Raw genomic sequence first — 24,360 nt, 5'->3', positions numbered from 1 at the left:
ATATAGGGCTCGAGTGCATGGCGTGGCTGCCAAGCCTCCCCGATACTTTCCGACCTTCTTGGATTCTCATTATCATTTCATGTAAAAGCATTTGGTTCTCAATGTAGGGTCCGCAGGGGACCCACAGGGGTCCTTGAGGAGTTACGCGTCTGTAACCAAGACACAGAATGGACCCTGATATGTCCATTTGGCTCCATTTGTACAGCCGAGGAGTTAAAATAACATTACGGATTTTCGAGCGTAGATTGGGGTCCCAGAGATAAAAAAAAGGGGATCTGTGGCCTAATGCATAATAAAACTGGGGGTCCTTGATCAAATGCAAATCCATTATGCACACCCTCTATTGGCCTATGACCCCCATGTTTTCTGAAGACTATCCACAAGTTTCCCAGTGAGCTTACTGGGGAAAAGGGTGTGTGTTAATGTAGGCTTCACTTCCTCCACACAGCTTATTCAAATCACTTAACAAAGCACCAAGTAAGAGCGTGTCCACACAGTATGATACAGAGGCATTAACCCCCATCTACTCCCATAACCCGGAAGTGGCGTTAGGACTCTGACCGAAGCAGCATTTTGCCGTTGCGGGGTCACGTGCGCAAGGGTTGAATATGACGCCGTAGTGATGGCACTGACCAATTGGACAGACCTTAACGCCGGAAGAACGGCACTTTGTTGACACTCCCATTAGCCGCTCAAGCGTCAAAGTTTAAAGGTACGGCAGTAATGCTGCTATATAGGCAGCGGAGTTCCACTCTTTACTGCGCCTGATGTGTGGAAGTGCCCTAATCACAATGCAGAGATTCTGGTGTCACAGGCTCACAGCAGCAGCAACAGCCAGTCAGAACGAAACAGCTAAAAGGAAGAGGAAGTGATGCCCAACTTTCACGCGTATAGTCCAGTTCAATATGTTCAAACACGAAAGGTTCGTTCAAATCTTCGGGGGATTTTGAAAACTATATATTTTTGGAAACTTCAGAGTATAACAAATCAGATGCATGATCAATCCATGATTCCATTTGCAAAATCGCCTAGGGGAATCTTTGACAGCTGCTGAAAGTTTGTCTCATTCACTTACTATGGTTTAGTGATGAGTCATCACTTTTCACAGTTTTGTGGGGGCTGTTATTAGTCCAAGGAATGTTTTTCATGCAAAACAAATGATTGCAATGGATTCAGAATCATTAAAAATGACTAGTTTCACCCCTCACATGCTACTTAAAGCAGATTCTTTTGGGGGTATTTTTTTTCCTTTATAGTATAGTGTATAAGTGAATGAGTCAAAAACTTTCAGCAGCTGTCAAAAATACCCCTACGGATTTTGCAAATGGAGTCATGGATTTTCTGATTTGTTATACTCTGAAGTTTCCAAAAATATATCGTTTTCATAATCCCCACAAAATTTGAACGAAATTACACAAGTGACTTGACTATTATGCTTATGGAACACAGGAAACTTGTGGATAGTGTGTACAGCCTTTGACGCGAGTATTTCTTAATATTGGCTGTTTGTAATGTAAGCGATTCTGTTGTGTTGGTGCAGGTGATGTACGCAATTATGTAATCTTCCCTGAGGAAAAGGTCAATTCTGTGAACAAGCACAACCAGCACTATCTAGAGCAGCAGTGAATCACCTGTACTGCATTGTGACATTCCATTTGTATTTGTGTGACCCTATTGAACATATTCTGTGAAGGAGTGATTTCTCCGTAATTCCCTTCCGTAACATCACGCATGAGTAGTGGTTTTTGTCATGACTTTTACAGCACGGAGAGTTATTGCAAATGTCATCATGAAGATGAAACATTTTGAGGTCAATAATAGTCTCTGCAATCCCGCACACAGCTTCATATTTTCATACCATTATTTTATACTTTGGCTATTTAAAAAATAGCAGATAGACAAGGTCACAGCGTGGTAATCCTGCCGCGCTGCGAGCTTGTAGATCTGCTATTTGAAAGAAATCATGACATTTTTAACAAATCGTTGAATACATATTTTTTGAAGTGAATATTTGTAACTCAAATATTTGCTTCTGGGGGGTCCCTGATACATAATATTTCGAGATGGGGGTCGGTGGCCAAATACATATAATTCTATAGGGGTCCTTGACGTGAAAAGGTTTGAGAGCTGACATAGAAACATGCGTTTTTCAAAAACCTTGGAAGGATTTAGAAGACAATTCATAGAATCGGGGTCAAAAATATTCAAAGACTTGCACAAATGTTCACGATTTTTCAAAAATAGCACTCGGTACATGAACGTGTGTCGTGTTTGATCCCATGCGAAGTGAGTCCGCTGCGATTTTTATTCAAATTGACAGTCCCTTCGGACCCTCATCACGAGTGTCTCTCTAAGTAAGACTTTCATCAAGACGCTCTTGATGAAGGTCCAGGCAGAGAGACTGAAACGTCTGTCAATTTGAATAAAACGGATTCTGATTAACAGGAGCAGTGTGCATGATTTTTGTTCATGACAGGGACGTGCTGGCCATTGGGAAAAGCGGGACAACTCCCGAACGGCCGGTTCATTCCCGGCCGGTCCAGGCCGGCCATTAGGAAAAAAAATAAAATAAAATGTCGGCCTTCGTTCCATTTTGGGGGCTGGGCGGCCAACAAAGTAAATCGTCACTGTCGGGCAGAAACCTTGTATCTCCAAGTTTCAAATTTGTAAATTTTTTCGCAAAGCAAAGCCCTGCTTCACCATACAAGGCTGTCGCACAAAAGTAGTGAAAACAGCAGATCTACAAGCACACAACGCCTCGCACCGCGAGGCATTGTGTGCGTGTAGATCTGCTGTTTTCACTAGTTTAAATTATTTTTAAAATGATAATTACAAAACAAACGGTTTTGGACATACAAGGTTTCCACCCAACAACAACGAAATATAACTCATGTAATTGGCCCACTGGCTTGTCACTTGTCATGATCTGAAATGGCAAATCTTTGAGTAGCAGCAGCGCTATAGAGAGATCTCTCTATAGCGCACAATGAGGGCCTCTCCAACTCTCTTTCCCGGGCTGAATCAGGGGCCCAGCACGTCCCTGGTTCATGAAATACCTTTTTTTTCCATGATCACTTCAGAGCACTTGTGACTTGCTGGTGAAATAGACATGTATTAAGCCAAACAACCCAATACCACTTATGTCACCTTTCAGTTTAATTTAACAGATAAGTCGGTTATTGCGGCTTAGAAACAGAATGAAGGCCATTAACACATGATCAATAACCTATACTGTACAATGTAGGCGAAGTTGTTTTTGTACATATGCATTTTGTGAATTATTTAATGAACTAATTTTAAGACAATTATACATTGTCACATGTCTGTCAGATTTGTGGAATTCTGTAATACGTTGGATGAAGAATAAAAAAACATATTCAGGCAGGTTGTGCTTAATTTTATTTGAGAGAGAGAGAGAGAGAGAGAGAGAGAGAGACAGTGGTGGAAAGTAACTAAGTAAGTTTACTCAGTACTGTACTTAAGTACAATTTTGAGGTGTTTTTACTTGTGTGGAGTATATCCAACATTGTACCTTTACTCCACTACATTAATTTGAAATCTTTAGTTTCCAGTTAGTAATTTGGTTACCAAACCTAATCACTTAAGCTTTACTTGTGAGCTTGTAGATTTGCTATTTTCAAAAGATTTGTATACTGAAAGACTTGGAGACTTGAAAATGGGACATTCTGCATAATGATTTTTTTACTTTTGGTACTTAATTAGTACATTTTCATGCCAATACTTTTGCACTTTTACACAATAAGCTCACAATGCGAGCTTGTTGATCGTCTATTTTCAAATGGCCTAAAGGTTTGAAGTGGTTAGTGTATGTTTTGTAATAATAATCAATCTACAAAGTAACTAACTAAAGTTTTCAAATAAATAAATGTCACAATCAGTGGTTGTGGTTTAAGAGGCATTTCAACTCGACTACTCCTTTGACTGCACACAAGCGCCCCCAAGTGACATATTTGTAACATTTATTTTTCTTCTGCCTTTGTTTTTTGTGTGTGTGTGTGTGTGTGTGTGTGTGTGTGTGTGTGTGTGTGCGTGCGTGCGTGCGTGCGTGCGTGCGTGCGTGCGTGCGTGCGTGCGTGCGTGCGTGCGTGCGTATATATAGATAATAGACTCTGCCTCCGATTCTTCTTACGCCCTAGAACAAGGGTCTTCAAAGTTTATTAGGCCAAGGACCCCCTAGTTGAGAGAGAGTTGAAGCATGGACACCCGCTATCTTGCAGATTTAACTTTTTCATAGATTCCGTATAGTTTCATTGTTTGACAGTATGATCATCAGTGTATTTTGGATTCATGTTGATATGTTTTGAGACATTTAACCACTCAAACCGTCAAAACAAGACCTCTCACTCTGTAGTCTGTAGGCTATTTAGTCTAATCTTTTTTTCCCTCTACACCATACATGCAGGGCAACTGGCGGCCCGGGGGCCACATGCGGCCCCCACCTTCATTTAATGCAGCCCGCAGGTTAATATCGGAATACATCAGCATTAATTGATTAATTCATTGATTTCAGCTGTTACAAATCTGTAACAGCTGAAACATGGCCCACTTTAATTACTTCAGTCTAGTCTATCTAGTTGAATGACTAGTATAGTAGCATTAAAATGTTAGTCTTTTCTATGTCCAAATAATGTATTTGTATTTAAGTTCATAAAGTTAACATATATGCATTTGAAATTAATCAAAATGTTACATTTCAGGATTCCAATTAAAAAACAACAAAAGATAATTCAGGATTCCAATTGAAAAGTATCAGAAATAGCCGATCCACAAGTTCAAAACGTGTCGCAGCGCAACGTCTTTTGAGCTTGTAGATCAGCTATTTTTGCTACTCTAGGAGATGAGAGGTTTTATCATTTCAGCTTCAACTGTTACACTTGTTGCATCGAGGGCAGCCATTGTTGTTTTGAAAATGCAGCATGTATTCTACGTCACCATCTACACATGGACCAATCAGGGGAAGCTTTTCACTTGTTATGCGGACAGCTGTTTAAACGCAGTTCACTGATTGGCCTCGATCATTTTCTGATTTCTCATACTCGGCGCCTATAGGCTGAAGTACAGACCTGATACTGGGGAAGGAATGAGTGAGCACAGTATCAGGGCTGGCTTGCAAACAGTATGGAATGTGGCCCACAGGAGTGAGTGTGGGAATATTGTGGCCCTCTCCATCATCAAAGTTGTCCATCCCTGCTCTATACCAAACACAGACCGTACCTTCTTTGCCAGACCCATGAAATGGGTAGGCCTACATAAGCAAATGTCGGTCTGTCCCTTTTCTATATAAAGGGTATATATGATGATGACATGATGATGACATGCCTACAAAAGGCATGATGTCATGAGGGAGGGCATGAGGGAGGGACAGACAGGTATGGAGGGACAGACAGCCTATAAATGTACCATTAAATTTATAGGCCCAGAGGGTTGGCAGAACCGGGGTCTGGCACAACCAGGTTGACCTGGTCTAGTTTTATTTACTTTGGGCAGTCCCAACTAAAGAGAGGATTTGTCCAAAAACGACAAAACCCTTGCAAAAAAAAAAAAGTGGAGAAAATAAAAAGCAAGACCTGTGATTCAAGAGTTATAGGCCAACATGTAAAGCGGTCTGTTATAGCACCACTACAAGGCTGATTTGAAAGAAATCTTGGGGTGGAGATCTTTCCTTGGTACCAACATGGGAGTGGGGGTGCGTGCAAGGTTTCACGCTGATTGGTCCAATGGTGTCTGAGATTAGACACACACACGCAGCCCGCACATGGGACAGGGGCGAAACATATCCACCTACAGGCTTTTTGAACCTGTTGGAGTACTGGAGACAAAAAAAAAAAAAAAAGACAAAAAAAAAAAGGATTGTTTACAAATTGTTTACATATTTTATTTTATTTTATTTTTTTCAAATGATTTTCTTTAGTTATTTATTTTCATGGAAGTGGCGGTGAGAGAGAGGGCTGAATAGTTGCCTAAATATGGCATCATCTGGGTCATAGATGACTGATGTCATAGACTGGCCACGTGAAGTCTGAGATCCACCTGTAAGCCCCGCTGTTATTAAACTATTTCTTTTTTGTGTGAATATCTTTCACATTGTGTGTTTACACAGTATCATCTTGGTTGCATGCTGTAGGAGACGGACTTCCATCAGCCCTGTGGTGCCCTGTTGCACCATGGGTAATGTAGTCACCTTTAGCTGGTGTCCATGGACGCCATGTTGGATGAGTTGGAGTCTCTCAGTCTCTGGACAGATTCAAAGATTGCCGTCAGATCCCGATTGGACTGAATCTGAGACTGGAGCTGTGTCATCAGAGGAAAGTTCTTTGCTTCTGGGATGTCAAGTAGCGAGACAACGGCTTGCATCGCATTGCGCTTCAACTGGTCCAGTTTGTCAGCATCCTGCTTTGCTGCACCATTCTTCAGCTTGGAGGTGCAAACGGCTTGTAGCGGTGCTACCAGTTTGTCCAGTCTCTGGATGATGACGCTTGGATACAGAGACAAGAGACGAGTCAGCATGGGCAACGCCAACATCTTGATGTCATTGTGGTCTTTGAGTCCGTCCTCTAAATGGCTGAGGAAGGTGAAGATGTCCAGTTTGTCGTGACAGCTTTCCAACAGAGTGGACATGCACTCAAATGCTGCTTTCCTCAAATCCAAACCATCGTCCACTGAGTGTCTGTATGGACCCATCTGTACCTCTCTGATGAGTTCCTTCCTGACTTTGGTTTCGTTATAAAGAAGTGGTAAAACTGAATCCAGCATCTCTCGGATCAGCATGGGCTTGATATTGGCTGCCGAGTTGAATGTCACCACGGCGATGCGCCGCACATTCAGGTCTGGGTCTTCAAGAGCCTTCAGGAAGTCGCCTAAACAGTTCTTCAGTACATGGTCTATTGGATGAGGTTGAGCAGAGATGGTGAACTTGACAGCTGTTACCACAGAGCTCCTGGCGTAAGGCGAACCGGACATTAGATAGCCTTTCAGCCTTGGCAGTAGAGTTTCAGGGTCTATCAGAGTTAACATTCCCAGACATTGAGAAACAACATTTCTGGTTCTTTCTTCCCGACACTCACAGTGTTTCAGCAGCAGGGACGACACTGACTCTATATGCGGCTTCAGACTTGGAACTGTAGCGGATCCTATAATCTCCTTTAGAGAGTGCAGTAATAGATACTGTCTTTTGGGCTGAGCGATCTCTGAAAGGATGAAGGGGAGGTACTCTGGCAGGTTGCCAACAGCGATCGAACCCAAAGCATAGGACGCTGCTGACTTCACATCCTCATTGGTGGCGGAGAAAGCATCAGTGATGACAGTCTTGAGTTCTGGTTGGCTGCTGAGGTCCACATGATGTCCAACTTCACCCAATGAGAGCAAAGCTAACAGTCTGATAGAATCTGTGGAGCGGCTGTTCTTCACTTCCTTTATGAACTGTCCCACTACAGCAGGTACTTCGTTGGGACAGACTCTGGTGAGTGCTGCCACACATTTAGCGATGGTAGCGTAGGCCTGTTTGTGAGCCAGGGGAGAGTGGGAGTTGACTGGTCCTGTTAGCATCTTAAACAGGTCCTTGAAACCCAAACCTGCTGTATTTGTGCACACCAGAGCCTGGTAGAATTTCAACATGGCATCCAGTGCAGCTCCTTGCAGCAGCGGGGAACGGACCAGTGAGATGATCTGGCCGAGGATGTTTCCGTTTCCTCGAACGAGCTTAGCCAGGGAGGAAGGGTGTGTCTGCACCAATGTGGTCAGGAAGATCAACACCATCTGAGACACGTGCATGTCATTCTCGTCTATGAGGGCAGGAAGTTCAGCCAACACTACGTCTATCATGGCTGGCGTCACTGAGGAGCCACCTTTCTTCAGCAGTTTGTCCAGTGCACCTAATGTGGCCCTTTTGTCAACTTTGTGGAGGAATGAGGCAAGGATGGGAACAGCTTCGCGAAGAACTGGACGCAGGTCGATGTTCAGAGGAGAGCCTGCTACCGTCGACAACGCTTTAACAGTAGTGAGTCGTGTCGGTTCATTCTTGAGTCGTTCCAAAAAGATGGACAGCGTTCCAGGAAGCTCAGTGGGCAAACGGTCTCCCAGGTTAAAGATGATCTGGCCCATACAGGTAATGGCTCGTTCATTAACCTCCTGATGAATGTCAATGGCTCGCAGGCGCTTATTTGTACAACTGAACAGGTCTCTAATGTAGGGGGAGGGGTCAAAACTCTCTGAGCCCCCACATTGACTGTCCAGAGGTCTGATCACCATGACCAGCTGCTGTGTGACCAGCAGGGCTTCGGAGGTGATCTTATAGAAGTCGTCTCCCATGCAGGCCATCACGGCTGGGACGAGATCTTTGCAGATGTGTGAGATGTGTGGGTGGAAGGCGTTGGAGGGCTTGTAGCTCAGGATCCCATGCAAACACGACAATGCTTCGATCTTCAGGTTGGAACTGCTGGACTGCTTATCATTCAGACTGAAGACTATACCTGGTATCAGTACTGGGATATGTTGGACCACGGCATCAGGCAGAACCTTCACCAGTTCACTCAACAAGTTGAAACAACTGTGTCTCGTCTTAACACTTTTCTCTTTTAACTGCTTATGAAGAGCTTTCACTATCATAGGAACCTGACTCTGTAACAGGGTTAGAGGTGTATCTCCCTGATCCATAGTGTCTGGGTCCGACATCCACTTCTGAGCCTTTCCAGTTTGTGTCAGCAGAGAGGTATACGCGAGGAACACATCTGCCTTCACATTCTCCTCTCTCTCCTTGAAGCGAGAGATGAGTGCAGGAGAGACGGAGCGATAGAAGTCCTGCAGCATCTCATGTCTGGTTGAGACGACACCGTCCAGACACTTGGCAGATGCACGACGCACCTTCCAACTGGCGTCATCATCGTCACTGTATTCCTCGTCGCTGCCTCGATAATCTTCATCGTTCTGTTCCGTGTCCATAGCGTTGTCATCCTCGTCTTCGTCTTCATAGTTGTAGTTTGGGTCGTAGGTCAGGTAGCGCAGACACAGTTCGATGACCGTGGGAATGTGGGGCCGGACCTCCTTAGGAGACTTCGTAACGAAGGACTCAAAGGCCAGGATGCAGTACTCTCTCAGTTCATCATCTTCGACGTTACAGAACTTCACCACCAACGGAATGATCTTCTCCAGATATTCGCCTATGCGGTGTCCAGCCTCTTTGCTGATAGCAGCCATGCACTGGATGTATGTTCTGGTATTTGGCATGTTCCGTGAGACCTGTGTACGCCCCAGTTCAACCAGCAGGTGTTCGATTAGGCCAATGAACACCTTGTTCTCACATGACATTGCGAGGTGGCCGAGGGCCGTGATGGTCCTCTTTCTGACAGCCAGGCGAGGAGATGTGAGCTGGGGAAGCAGACAACTCAGGATTGAGGGATGAAAAGCCACCAACAATCCTCCCTGTCTGCAGAGCATGTTGGACATGATGTCAAGTGCCTTCTGCTGAACGGACACATCTTCCTGTTTGGTGATGGCACCGGTCAGTTTGCCAGTTATCTTCTTGCAAACACTGGCTGATAGCGCTGAGGAGCCACTTGAAGCAGGAGGAAGTTCTCCTATAACGGTTTTGAGTCCAAAGGACGAGATGTCCCGGAGCTGCTCATTATCGGACAACATGTTGGTCCACAGCGTGTCCACAATGGTCTCAACCTGGTACTCCTTCACCTTGCTCACCAGAGGGCCCAGGCATCTAACGGCCAGGTTTTGGACTTCTCCATTGTTATCCTCCAACAACTTCAGAATCATCTTTACCACCTTCTTCTCACCGTCGTCGTCCAGTGTAACTGTATCCTTCTGCAGCTCAGACATCAGGTCATTGGTCGCCATGTACCTGAAGTCCTTGTCGCTTGAGGTCATCTTGTTCAGCAGACTGGAGACATCGTATATGGCACTCGCCATTTTGATCTGATTAGCTGCTGGTTAGCCTCCCGATAATGTGCTTTGCTATGACCCAACAGTTGAGTATATGCTAGCTACACTTGCTAGCGACAGATCTGTTAGATTTCAGATTTCAAACGCTGTGCTGGATTCCAGTTAGATGCTGGCTGCCTCTGTGCTCTTGGGCTTAAAGGTCGACTTGGCTAGCTGGTCGTTGGTTAGAGATTCTGCAGAACAGTTCGGATGCCGTTGAACAGACTGAGAGTTCTGTAAGTACCACTCTACTTTATACTAGCAGTGACAGCAACCTCGCATTGTGATTGGCTGAGAGGAAATGGCTCCAAATATAGAAATATTTGGTGTCATACATGTCCATATATGGGCAAAAGGTGGGCACATACGTCATATTATAGATGACATCATAGATCTCCATATACAGGCATAAAAGGGACACAGACAGACATTAGCAAACGTATAGATATCTTTACAGAACCACTGATCACACAGAGATTTCTTAAATTATAGTATATATTATATATATTCTGTATATATATATATATATATATATTATATATATATATATATATATATATATATATATATATATATATATATATAGAGAGAGAGAGAGAGAGAGAGAGAGAGAGAGAGAGAGAGAGAGAGAGAGAGAGAGAAAGAGATTATTTATACTATTATTATGTTATTATCTTATATTTGTTGTGTTGGTACAGATTCTGTGCAACACAACATTTAGTTGTTTGTATGAGTTTGCATGATTAAGTGTTTTTGAAGCGGTGAAAGCCGCTTCCAAGGAGTGGCTTTGTGTGTCCCATGTCCATATATGGCCATTTCAGTCCAGAATGAACAGGTTTTATCAAAAACAAAATGTGTGTCCCATGTCCATATATGGTCATTTCAGTCCATAATGAACAGGTTTATCAAAAACAAAATGTCTGTCACCTCATGTCCATATATGGTCATTTCAGTCCAGAATGAACAGGTTTAATCTGTCCCGTACACAGAATATGTGTGTAGTGTCCGTCCCGGTCTGATGATTGGATACTTTGAGGATTGGTCAAGCTTCACATGACAATTCGGCCCTCCAGATAAAAACATTCATTCATTCATTCAGAATATAAAGAATGTATAGATCACAGAGTTCATAACTCTAGAACACATAGAATAAAAGTTCACCGCTTCACTTCGAACCGAGGTTTGATTTTTGAAGCGGTGGAAACCGCTTCCAATGAATGGCTTTGTGTGTATCACGCCCATATATGGTCATTTCAGTCCAGAATGAACAGGCTTTTTCAAAAACAGAATGTCTGTTTAATTACCATATATGGTGATCTCAGTCCAGAATGAACAGGGTTTTTCAAAAACAGAATGTCCGTTACCTTATGTCCATATATGGTCACTCCAGGCCAGAATGAACAGGTTTTTCCTGTCCCGTACGTGTAAAATATCAGTCCAGAATGAATAGGCTTTTTCAAAAAGCAAAATGTGTGTCCCATGTCCATATATGGTCATTTCAGTTCAGAATGAATAGGCTTTATATGTCCTGTACATCTAGAATATGTGTGCGGTTTCCCTCCCGGTCAGATGAATGGATACTTTGAGGATTGGCCAAGCTTCACATGATAATTTGGCCTTCAGGGTTTATCTGTCTTATTTAAACACTTTATTTATATTTATTTATGTATTTATTTAATTACAAATTCTTATTTTAATGTATGTGTTTTAATCTATTTTATTTTTTAAACCTATTATACCAACTGTCATACCAGCTCTCCAAATACATTCAGAATAGAAGTTTTATCTGTCCACCGCTTCGATTCGAACCGAGGTTTGATTTTTTAAACATGTATTCGTTTGTGTTCATTTGTGTTTCCCTTGATGGAAGGTCTGAAAAGCCAGACACAGATGCAGAGACGAAGCTCATGGCTGACTAGGGAAGGGTGCGTGTTGTCTTTAACAATGGTGTCTAGGAGTTAACATTACTCACAACACAACAAAAGTTTACACCAATTTAGGAAGGTTCTTTAAATTAAACCGCCTATTAAAGCACGACTGGGATGCTGTGTGCTCTGTGCATCAGAGCCCCAACATGGATTGGAACTGTTATCGCTCTATGTTGAGCGGAGATAAAAGAAAAAGACAGATGTGGGTTCACAACATTCTTGACCATGACCATAGGTATTCGTCTATTCAAACATATTTTCTATCAACAGTCTCTCTCGTCACCGCAAAGCCGTATAGCGGCACATACTTTTTGATGCTGCTTTACACTTTTGGCGCCTCTGCAAATTGGCTGGTGCCACCAATGAGTAGGCTATATGGATGATCATTTTAGTAGTTTTTTATTATTGTGTTTTAACGCACCGCTACAACTAATTTCTGATCTGTTCCTCTGTGAGAGCGAGGCCAGTTGTAAAATAAACTTTGGTCAAATCCAAAGCATTAACAGTCATAAGTGCAGTTGTTTGTTCTTTTAAAGTATACCGTACAGTTAATTTAATAACATTGGGATGTGCCAGAGCCACGCTGGCCCAAGTGTCACTCACTTATTACAGTATGAATGTAACGGAGGTGATCCGAACCTCCCCAACCGGCTTCGATCCCGGGTCTCCCACGCGAAAGTTCAATATCTTAACCACTAGACCAAGACCGGGGGAGATACTAGACTTTTGAGGCTTCAAGGCTGGGGCTGCGACTCTCTCCGTCACATGTATATGTCATTGTTTCAAAAAAGGTAATAAACCGCCCGCCCCACATTGAATAAAGGGCTGGCCAGACCTAACTTAAATAGCACATGACTTTGGTCTGGCAGAGTTGTCTTGTTTCCAAGATAGTCCACCCCCGGCTTCGATAGCTGAATGTGAAACAAAAAAAATAAGCTTATTGTTCATCCTAGCACTTATTCATCTTAAAACTGAACAACAAGCATTATCTACTGAAGATTGTCGGTAGGCAAAGCTAATTTTAGGATTTCAACAACAGCAGTGCACTCTCAAGAGACCCTTGGCAGAAACCCTCCAAGTGATATGAGCTGCACCTGGTTAAAGACCATTACGGCCTGACTATAGGAGGCAGACCCAGCTAGAGGATCTGTTGTTTGTGTATTCTATGTTTAATAAAGCCAATCTCGAAGATCGTTGGACCAATCAGCACCAAATGTATTCTTGCACTTCACACTGCCAGCAGGCCACGGAAGTACCTCCACTATTCGTGTTGTGCACATACATATATAAACAGGCTAGTGTAGAACCCCACAAATTTGTGTGTTCTATAACTTTTGAAATATTTATCTTAAAATATATATATAATTGAATTCAAGGGGGCTCGGATTGTCCAAATTAAGACAAGACAATGCATTTGACTGCCTGCCACAATAGCTAACCAAGCTGTCTATAAGAGGAAGTGAATGGCAGTCAAATCAGGATGAAACCTTGCCAAAATATGGAGTCATATCAGATACATCAAAGACGACTGCCAGCATAGACTGGCCACATGATACCAATCTTGTTTCATACATATATTGTATGTAGTTTTGAAATATGCAGATTTTAATTTAAAAATGGAAGTCAATGAGGCTCGGATCTGGCTAAACCTTTTGTTTGTAAGATTTTGTCATTAGATACATCATAAACAACTGACGTCATAGATGACTGATATCACATGCTTCAGACACATGAAGATGATGATACGAGATCTAGACTTGAGCCAAGTCCAAGTCTGAGATCTGATCTGGAAGAATTGATGGAAGAATTTAAATGATAGAATCAGGCCTGGAATTTCATCATTTTAGGGGCAAGGCCACTTGGGGTTGTCCATTTTTTGAGTGCCAGGGCAGGAAGGCCATCAAATAAAACAAGATTTTAGTCCATTGAAGTAATTAATATAAATTTAAGGGTTACGTTTAATATGTGGAATATCATCTGTGAAATAAATAAATGGGAATGTACAGTCTGATGCTCAGCCCTGTACGAATCAAAGATACTGGATCGGTTTAAATATGGGGACTTAACAAGACACTGGTGTCTACATGACAAGAAAGACACTGGTGTCTACAAATTGACAAGAAAGAGACAGGGAAGAAAGTAGTACAGTCATCTGGGCTGGGGCATTTTTTGGAGGGGCACAAGGCCAAACTGAGGGGCCATGCATGGCCTTCATGGCCTCCCTGAAATTCCTGCCCTGGATGCAATAATCAAAGTCATGAAAACCTCTTTATGCCTTGTACTTCTCTTTTCCTGTCTCGCTAATGACGCAAATATGCTTTAGATCTCTAAAGTACTCATTGTAGTCTAGCCCGTATCCCACCACAAATTTGTCGGGGACCTCAAATCCTACGAAGTCTGGTCTGTATCCGACGCTCCTGGGTGTTCTCTTCACCAGCAAACTCGCTACTTTAACAATCTGGGGATTGTGTTGTTTGAGAAGTTCCAATAATGTCTTCATCGCCTTGCCCGTGTCGACAATGTCCTCCACGACCAGGACGTTCTTTCCTGTCAGCGTAGGCAGGTCGTCACCTCGGATCACTTTGATTTCCCCAGTAGACTGGTCATTACAGTAGCTCACCAGACGGATGAACTCCACCGTCATTGGCACTGAGCAGTCACTGTTACTGTTCAGGGCCTCCATGTAAGCCAACAGGTCTGCGAAGAACTTGTAGCCCCCCTTCAGCACACAGAGGGCCACGATATGGTGACCGCCCATATCCTTCATGATCTCTCTGGCCAGCCTCTCCGTCCTGTCCAAGATGAGTCCGTGAGGGATGTACACCCTCTCCAGGTCGGAGGCATAGTGCTTCGGTACACAGAACAGGTCCAGGTCGTAACCTTGGTCCTCATCGCTGATCACAACACAGGTGCTGCTTGATGTTGCCATCATCGGTGACGCCCTGACCGATGTTTTAAATGACATACAACTTTTTAAGTTCCTTAGACTTCAATCAAATCTTTATTTAAAAGCTTGAACTTAAAATGTGAGTGTCATTTTGAAACCCTCTCCAAAGAGCAGATTCTCTCCGTTGGCTGTAAAAATGGACCACTTCAGCGGCTCCTATATCCCATAAACATGCCCCAGGTATTAATGTTAAGCAGCCTTCCGCACAGTCTCTCTTTTATGTTGGTGGTGACATCACAGTTAGTTCTGACCTCTGACCATTGTGATTGGCTGAGAGGCATTTTCAACGTCTCCAAATTTAGAAATATACAACTCTGCACCTTATTTACAATGGTGGACAAAGCACTCAAACAGTATATTACTCAACTATATATAAGTGCAGGTTACTCAATCAAATTTGCAAGCACAGTCATCATGCTTGAAGAGGTGGTGCCATAGTTTTGTACCTTTTTGAAGCGGTGAAAGCCGCTTCCAAGGAGTGGCTTTGTGTGTCCCGTTCATGTCCATATATGGTCATTTCAGTCCAGAATGAACAGGTTTTATCTGTCCCGTACATGTGTGTCCCGTGTGTGTCCCGTTCATGTCCATATATGGTCATTCCAGTCCAGAATGAACAGGTTTTATCTGTCCCGTACATCCAGAATATGTGTGTAACGTCCGTCCCGGTCTGATGATTGGATGATTAAAAATGTCCAATGAGACCATACTTTGAGGATTGGTCAAGCTTCACCTCCAGATAAAATCATTCATTCATTCAAAATTGAAAGAATGTATAGATCACAGAGTTCATAGCTCAAGAACACATAGAATAAAAGCTTCACTTCGAACCGAGGTTTGATTTTTCCAGTTTTGTATGGGTATACCGCCGATCCAACCAATATGCCCATAAAAGGGGACAAGGACAGAGATACAGAGATCTCCATATATGGGCACATATGTAATTTACGTCAGACTGACACGCACAGACTTAGTTCTACTGATGCCATCAGGGATCTCCATATATGGGCATAAAAGGGACAAGATACTTGCACGATATACAGTTGTACGAAACCATTTTTTTGACAGATACATAGATCTCCATATATGGCACATATGCAATTTATGTCACACTGACATGCACAAACGTAGTCCTACTGATGACATCAGAGATCACTGACACCCTCTGGAATGCCTGATCATAACCTTAAGTTGAAAGTAGGCGCACCAGTCATGCTGATTAGTAACCTGCAAGCAGGTCCCGAACCCGAACGGCCCTCTCAAGAATGGCACCAGAATGGTGGTAATTGATGTACAAAGTCATTGAGTGTGAGATTTTAACACATTATGTACACTTTTTTGAAAAAATCACACCCAATGTGAAGTGAGCAGTGGTCGTGCTTGCATAACGTCTTCAATTGGTAATTGGTGATGTAATACAGGCTACACACACACACACACACACACATTGCTATGACAAAACGCTGAGGAAAACACATTGCTATGGCAAAACGCTGAGGAAAAAGACTAGGATATAAGTCTAGGATGTAATTGGTGATGTAATATGGCTACACACACACATATTGCTATGAGGAAAACACATTGCTATGGCAAAACGCTGAGGAAAAGTGGCTACAGATAGTGGCTACAGATAATTGGTGATGTAATATGATGTAATATGGCTACACACACACACACACACACACACACACATATTGCTATGGCAAAACGCTGAGGAAAACACATTGCTATGGCAAAACGCTGAGGAAAAGTGGCTACAGACACACGCACAGCCACTCTTAGGAGCGGTTTACCACCGCTCAAAAAATCTTTCTATGAGGATAATCATAATACCTACCTGATGATCATGTTGTAGGAGGGAAACAATCACAGCACCCCATCTTTAAGTCCTGCATCTTCTGCTAGACTCTTTCAGAGCCAAGCCTAGGCAAAAGAGGCTCATGAAGCACATAAAAACGGGATCCACAAAAAAGCCATGCCGCTAATAGACCCAATCTTGTATGCCTTATATTTTCTGAAATATTAAACTTTCATTTTATGATAGTCAATATATCTGAATCATCATGCAGTAGTTATACATACATAACAACGTACGCGTACATAAGTACAAAAATCGAACCTCGGTTCGAAGTGAAGCAGTGAATTCTTATTCTATGTGTTCTAGAGCTATGAAATCTGTGTTCTAGATCTATACATTCTATCTTCTAGATCTATACTTTCTATGTGCTTTAGTTGTTCTATATTTTCATGAATTCTGAATGAATGAATGATTTTGTCTGGAGGGCCAAATTGTCATGTGAAGCTTGACCAATCCTCAATTCTGCATGCACGGGACAGACATGGGACAGACATGGGACAGACAAAGCCACACCTTGGAAGCGGCTTTCACCGCTTCAAAAAATAAAATATAAAATACATACAAAAACAATATGTCATACAAAGACCAAAAAAAGACAAAAGACAAAAAAGTATACATAATTAGATGCACCAAAGCATTACTAAACACGTACTGTAGATTTAGTCAGTATGATGTTTTAATGTCTTATATGTTATTTCACTATCTTTATTAGTTGCAGGTTAGATCAGTTGTGTTTATTTTCATTGTATTAGACAGCATTAGTCCAGTGTATAGCTTGTTGGTGAGAGAGGTATAAAATGTTAAATTCTATGTGGTCACATAGCCATATTAGCTTCTAGCTCTGCTTGTGTCTATGTTGCTTTCAATGACACATACTGCATCATTAGTCTGTTAGACTATATAGTTGTAGCTTGTTAGCACCATGTTAAAACACGTTCTATTGCTTAAATGTGAAACTGTATGTGGATACTTTTAGCATTTTAGCATTGTGGCTTCACCTATATAGGCCTAAATTCCATAATTCATATTTTAACAAGACAATCAATATTTTATTATACACGTCAGTTTTGTTGTGACTGAATTGGCCCTACACCACTCAGCCACAGTGGTGAATGGACTCACCAAGCAGCCAACACTATGTAATACCCAACCTCACCCTTGCGCTAAATACTGAATTATTATCCTAAATCGCCTCACGGGCCGACGGTGGATGATCGGTTGATGGTGGACCCATCACCGTGTTAACTGCTCTCTTGCGGGCTAGCATTGCAATCACCCCCAAAATATAATACTTTCAAAAGAAATCAAAATCACCAATATTGGCTCATAACTTGAAACAACTATGTCACCATTATATTACCATTATTACATTATCTGGAGAATTACATTTCTAAACAAAAAATCACACCCGGTGTGAAGTGAGCAGTGCTATTTATGAATTAACTTAATTAAGCGTCCCGCGAAGCTTGGCCAATGTGAGATGGGGCAGGACATACTATACGTACAAACAGACAAAGCCAGATGTAGGAGCGGTTAGCACCACCCAAAAATGTATCATATTATGTCCTCATGAGTGGTGGAAGTTAATCAATTATTGCTCTGGTAAAACTGCGTTGTGTAGCGGATCTCTGAAGACGGATAATTTGATAAACACTTGGACAGTCTAACATGCTCAGCCTGGAGCCAACATGTTTCAGCTTGTACCTTTTCATGTCCTCGGCTACGATTCCTGTCTTCTCACCAGCAGACACGGTCCTCACATTCCAAGTCCCTCCAGTGATGGGCTGGATCTTCTAGGGGTGAGAACAGTAAGAAGGTTCAGAGGCACATGTCTCTAAGGCTCTCATTATTGTCTCTTAAAAGTATGCATGAATGTGAAAACATATTAATTAAAGAACGCAGTAATATTCTATTCAACTTGCTGAGCCATCTCTTGCGGTATAAGGTCACTTCAGAGCTGTTATGGTACGTAGGCTACAATTACAAATGACTCAGTGCTATGAAAAATAAATGGGTATAAATTATAAACAGTCTAGTCATAGATAACTAAATTAGACCAATATACAGTGCCACCAAAGACCCGGAAAACGTTAAAATTGTCATTTTAGAAAATATGACACCTAGATTATGTAAATACCTCATCAAAAGACTTTTTGAGGTAATCTACGTAGCTCTGTAAGCTTTTGTTTTGACTTTCCGATCGGTCCAATCTGAGCTGCAGATCTTTGAGGTGCAATTCGTGCTGTTTCTCTGCAGACTGCCTGTTCTGCTTAAGAAATGTTAGCTCGGTGTCCCTTATTCGCTTCTCTGCCTCCAACTCCCGGATCTTGTTCTGAAGAGATGGCACCTCTCTGGAAACGGCCATGGCCTCCGACCTATCCGAGCCCTTCCTCTGAGAGCGCCGCGTGCTCTCCTGACACTTGCAGCTACCGAGCTCGGTTACCCTCAGCAGGTCGCGATACGTATCTGGTTTGTCCCCGGGCCACTTCAGGTCCTGCCTGATCTTCTGAACCTCTGCGTCCTTCTGGTTGTCCATCTGCTTTAGAAGGCACTCGTACTTTGTCCTGAGGATATCGACTTCGTCTCTAAACTCTGCCAGCTGACGTAGGTACTTTTCATGTAGGCGTTTCTCCTCTCGGGAGACAGCCTTCTCCTCTTTCAGGGCAGTTTCAGCTTGAGCGAGCTTCTGCTCCAACAACAGCTTCTGGCTTCTCCAGGACTGTCTTTCGGCACAAGCACTGGCCAGCTGAGCATCCTTCTCCCGCAACTGAGTGTAGCATTTACCAACGGCGACTTCAAATCTCTCCGCTCTCTTTCTATGGGCCTGTAGTGTCTCATTGTTCTCCGAGGCCTTCCCAGACATAGAAGAGATAGCCCATTTTAAGACACCAATGTCCATCTTACGTTCGACGAGGGTCCTTTTTAGAGTCTGGAGCTGCACGGTCAAACGTTCCTTTTCAGCTTCCTTTTTGCGTAGCTGCCATTGCAAGCGAGCATAAGTGTCTGCCTCGGATCTGGTCGTGTGAACCGAACTCGGCGTGCTTGCCCGGCCATCCTTTTTAAAATGCAGTTTTTCACTTTCAGCCTGTGAGAAATTCTTCAGTAAGACTCCAATCAGTTTGTCTCTTTTAACCCGATGAGCCTCTGCCTGGGCCCCCTTCAATTGCTGTTGAACCGATGTCGATTTGTTTATTGTTGTAAAACTAGGAAGGCCAGAAGAAGACCGTTTTGAATCTGCAAACATGCCCTCTATGGAATCCTTAAAGGACGCAAGTTGACCAACTCTATCGCTGGCAGCTGATTCAGCTTCCTTTAATGTTTTCAGGAGAGGAGGTCTTGATCCCAGCCTTGAGGTGATTAAGTTTGCTGAAGACCTATTGACAATCCCTGCGGTTCGCTTATTGCGACTACTGTGTGCCATGGTCCTTTTTGCTGGCTTTATGGAGTCCCCCGGGTCACCATGAATAATATCTTTCCTTGTAGAGCTGAATACTTGGGAAAGATCTTTCCTTGTAGAGCTGAATACTTGGGAATCCTGAAAGGTATCATCAGCAGACATGGTTATCTGCACAGCGTTAAGCAAGGTGGGAACCTTTCAACTGGAGTAAGGTGGCAGCATTTCACCTGTTGTTAGCAGTGATGTCACAGTTAGTTAAGACCTTGCACTGTGATTGGGTGAGAGGCATTGTCAATGTCTCCAAATATAGAACTCAGAGTGCACCGTATTAACCATGCCTATATCCCAACTGTGCTGTAGAGATTTCTTCCTACAGTACATGCTGCCATTGCACTGCCAAACCCTAGCGTCCCTGTCTCCCTGATCTGTGTTCAAACATTTGGTGAAAATAGCGATCTACAAGCTCACACCCCGCATCATGTGCCTGTTTTAGTCAAAGGTATTTAGTGTAGAGCGAAAACACACACACATTGTCAATGCCCTCTATGATGTTCATACTTTCCAATGGCATGACATATCATTGTGACCGGCCTCTATTTGTAGCCCCCCTCTTTCTGTCTCTCTTTAACTCTTTCTCCCTCTTATTCTTCAGTCTCATTACTTGCGGCAGCAGAGCGCGCAAGAACTGCGTTCGGCCGCGTATGTATGCATGTCGGTGTCTGTCTGTTTAAGCCCGTAGCACAATCAGGGACCAGCATTTATGGCAACGTCATCATTAACAGCCAATGAGGGACCAGCATTCCTGGTGATGCCAGTGGTGAGTGCACCTCATGGCGAGCTCTGCTGGCGCAATACATGGCACAAGTTGGCACCTCGACAGAGTGCAGTTCTAGTTGTCTGTCTACTTTCCAAGAGCGTCCTGATTTGGCCCATCAGAGTAGTGGATAGACAGAGCCTAAGCTCTATCTATTTATTTATATAGGCCTACAGTACACCGCTGATTACTGTCATTGACATATTTACATTTCAAAATATGATTTTTGAAATGATTATGATTATCAAGATTGATGATAAGATCATTTTGAACAGTGTGTGTGGACTCTTTTTTGAAGCGGTGAAAGCCGCTTCCAAGGAGTGGCTTTGTGTGTCCCATGTTCATATATGGTCATTTCAGTCCAGAATGAACAGGTTTTATCAAAAACAAAATGTGTGTCACCTCATGTCCATATATGGACATTTCAGTCCAGAATAAACAGGTTTTATCTGTCCCGTTGGATACTCTGAGGATTGGTCAAGCTTCACATGACAATTGGCCCTCCAGATAAAAACATTCATTCATTCATTCAGAATAAAGAATGTATCTATGTGTTCCAGAGTTCATAACTCTGGAACACTTAGAATAAAAGTTCGCTTCACTTCGAACTGAGGTTTGATTTTTATTTTCCTTCTATCTAGTATTGTCACGGTCCACTCCACAGCCCTTGGACATTGACTGTCCTCATCAATTTCTGGACTAATTGGGCCTTTGTTTCTGTTGTTCTGTAACTTCTGTAATGTCAGTCTTGTATTCTGTTTCTCTGTTGTTGCCTTGGTTTTATCCCGTGGTAAGTATACTTGAAGTTCACCTGTGTGTAGTTAGTCCTGGATTCCCTGTCTATTTACAGAGGATTATGAAAGTCCAACGTGTCATTACTCAGACTGCGTGGCTATGCGTACGGTTAGGGTTAGGGATAGGGTTAGAGAAAGGGTTAGTAATGGGGAGAGTCGGACGAACCAACCCACGAACGCAACGTCGGAATATGTCAGAACAACGTTACGCACTCGTCTATTTATACCCCTCTGTTGCTATGTGAGTGTTTGTCAGCTCATCGCTTTATTGTTGAATGTATGTGTTTTGTATCTGTTTATTTTCAATTCCCTATTTTACGTGAAACCTAAGTTGGTTAATTAAGCAATATTACACAAGAGGGTGTGGGTTATCGTTATTATTGGACTGCCTGCGTTGCCAATAATCACTTAACCAACACCCTCGAGTGTAATATTGCGATTATACAACAGTTGCCCTTAAAAAAAAAGACGTCAACTTCATTTCATTGTAATTAAGATATTCAATAGAAATGTGTAATTTTTTAATGCCACATTTAGCTACTATGTCCCTGAACGTCACATGAAAACTGCTAGCCTAGCTGCTAGCATAGTGTTGGGAGAGGGAGCGCTTCAGCTCTTTTGCGACCAGCACAGCTGATATCTTTGTTTGATGAGACCTGTGTTGTAGTGCTCATTATTCGCACGGGTAGGGAGCTATTTCCACCAATCAAATTGCTTTGTCAGGAACTACCTGTTGTATAACATTAGTTTGTTACACTCCTGTGTTTAAAGTTTAATTTAAAAGTTAAAATTATCTACATATCTCAACACAAGAGTGCACCATACAAATCTAATTCTGTTCGTATATAAACTCTGAGTTTATAATGTTTTTCAAGGGGTGAAAAACGTGATAAACAACGAAGACGAAGATATAAACTCTAAGGTCTGCTAAATGTGGCAGAAAAAAAGGTCCCATATCCACGACGATGTGGCGAAAACACAACTGACCCCTGGTTATATAAATGCAGTTGAAAATGAAATTCTCCTCATCGAATGTTTTAAATGTAAATTGTCTCTGTACGTAGGCATTCTAAAAAAGAAAAATCACACCTGTGCGAAATGAGTGGTGCAAACACATTTATTCTCATATCTCCTTGCATGGGCCTTCTGTCTGTTACCTTATGTATATATGAGCTAATACTAATACATTCTGTACTAAAAACCGACGGTTTGCACCGCTCAAAAAGGGGGTGGGGAATAATTACTGTGTGAACTAAACTGCACTCTGTCGAGGTGCCAACTTGCCCCTTGTGCAATTGTGGCCATGTATGGCCGGTCTACTTGTGCGGCAGAAGATCGGTGCGATCGGTGCTGGGTATGTGACGACACAGGTTGGTTGGTGGTGACGTCTTGGCGACCTCACATCTAGAGTGAGGGTTATTTATATCAGGTCCCACCTGGTAGTGGTGACGTCAACGAGAATGCTGCTCCCTCATTGGCTAAAGGCCCTGCCTTTGTACTGTCGGCCGGAAAACAGACGGCACCGAACACAGCACTTGCGTGCTCCGCTGGTGCAAGTAATTAACAAGATCTATGAGATCAACGCGTCGCATGCATGATGTCCACAATGTTAGCTTTGAAGTACATAGTCAAACAAAGTCCCATATTCAGATTTGAGAGTATCAAGAATGTTCTGTAGGCTGCGGTTTGTACTTTCAGATTCTTCTAGTCTTTCCTGCATGGCCTTCAACTGGCTCTGGTAGTTAGACTCCATTTCCTCCTTATTTTGGATTAACTGGCTCAATTCAGTTTCGGCAAGGCCCAGCTGGGACTCCATCTGACTCTCCGACTCCTCCATGGCCTGCTCCAGTTGTTGCTGAATGGTTTTAATGGCTGCCTCTTTCATGCAAATATCCTGGGCCTTGTCTTTGCTGTCCCGTGCCATCTCCTCAAGTTTCTTCTCCAAGCGCACAACGTTATCCTTTAACAGTTTGTTATCTTCCTGAAGTTGACCGCTATTCTGCTGAGAAGCAAGCGTTTGTTCCTGAGTCTCTTTCAGCTGTTTCTCAGTGAGTTTTTGTTTCTCCATCGACTTCTCAAGCGTAGCTAGATAATCGTGCAGCTCTCCCCTGAGCTTCTTTATCTCCCTCTCCAGGTGAGCCTTCACTTCCCGCGCCTCCTTCTGCACCTGCTCGAGCTTCAGAGAGTACTCCTCTGGCTCCCGGCCATCTTGGTGGTTTGTGTCTCCAGCCAAAGCCTTCATACTCACGTTCTCCGATGTGTCTCCAGCCAAAGCCTTCAGACTCACTTTCTCCGACTTAGCAGGGGCAGTACTCTTACCCCCGTGACCCGATTCCGGATAAGCGGTTGAAGATGGATGGATGGGTGGAGCATCGGTGCTACGCGCCGTCGGCTCTTCTCTAGTATCGGTGCTAAAGCTACGCACCGTCAGCTCTTCTCTGTATACTCTGCATTTGTCCTCTTCAGCACGCAGCCTTGAGGTCATTTCAGTCACCTGGGTTTTAAAATAGCTGACTTCCTTCTCAAGCCGGTGTTGAATGCTAATGCTATGTTGCTGGTCCGCCAGCTCTTCTCTGTATTGTCTGCATTTATCCTCTTCTGCATGCAGCCTTTTGGTCAGTTCAGTCGCTTCCTTCTCCAGCCGGCTTTTAATAGCCAGATCTTTTGTGTGGCGAAC

The 24,360-nt window shown here is 43.1% G+C and overlaps 2 protein-coding genes across 2 annotated transcripts; both read right to left on the bottom strand.

Annotated features, from left to right (window-relative positions):
• Positions 1-6,204: 6,204 nt before the first annotated feature.
• Positions 6,205-9,936, bottom strand: LOC308304456 (cullin-associated NEDD8-dissociated protein 1-like; the record flags this gene model as incomplete). The annotated part of the gene is made up of 1 exon (XM_080749056.1): positions 6,205-9,936. The coding sequence occupies one exon, from the start codon at positions 9,934-9,936 to the stop codon at positions 6,205-6,207; it is 3,732 nt and encodes a 1,243-aa protein (XP_080605182.1).
• Positions 9,937-14,145: 4,209 nt separating this feature from the next.
• Positions 14,146-14,805, bottom strand: LOC308304219 (hypoxanthine-guanine phosphoribosyltransferase-like; the record flags this gene model as incomplete). Its single annotated transcript, XM_080748783.1, has 1 exon — positions 14,146-14,805. The coding sequence occupies one exon, from the start codon at positions 14,803-14,805 to the stop codon at positions 14,146-14,148; it is 660 nt and encodes a 219-aa protein (XP_080604909.1).
• Positions 14,806-24,360: the final 9,555 nt, after the last annotated feature.

The sequence above is a fragment of the Nannobrachium achirus genome (genome assembly GCF_963921795.1).
Source record: "Nannobrachium achirus genome assembly, chromosome: 19".
Lineage (NCBI taxonomy): Eukaryota > Metazoa > Chordata > Actinopteri > Myctophiformes > Myctophidae > Nannobrachium > Nannobrachium achirus.
This window is presented reverse-complemented; position numbering and strand designations above follow the sequence as displayed.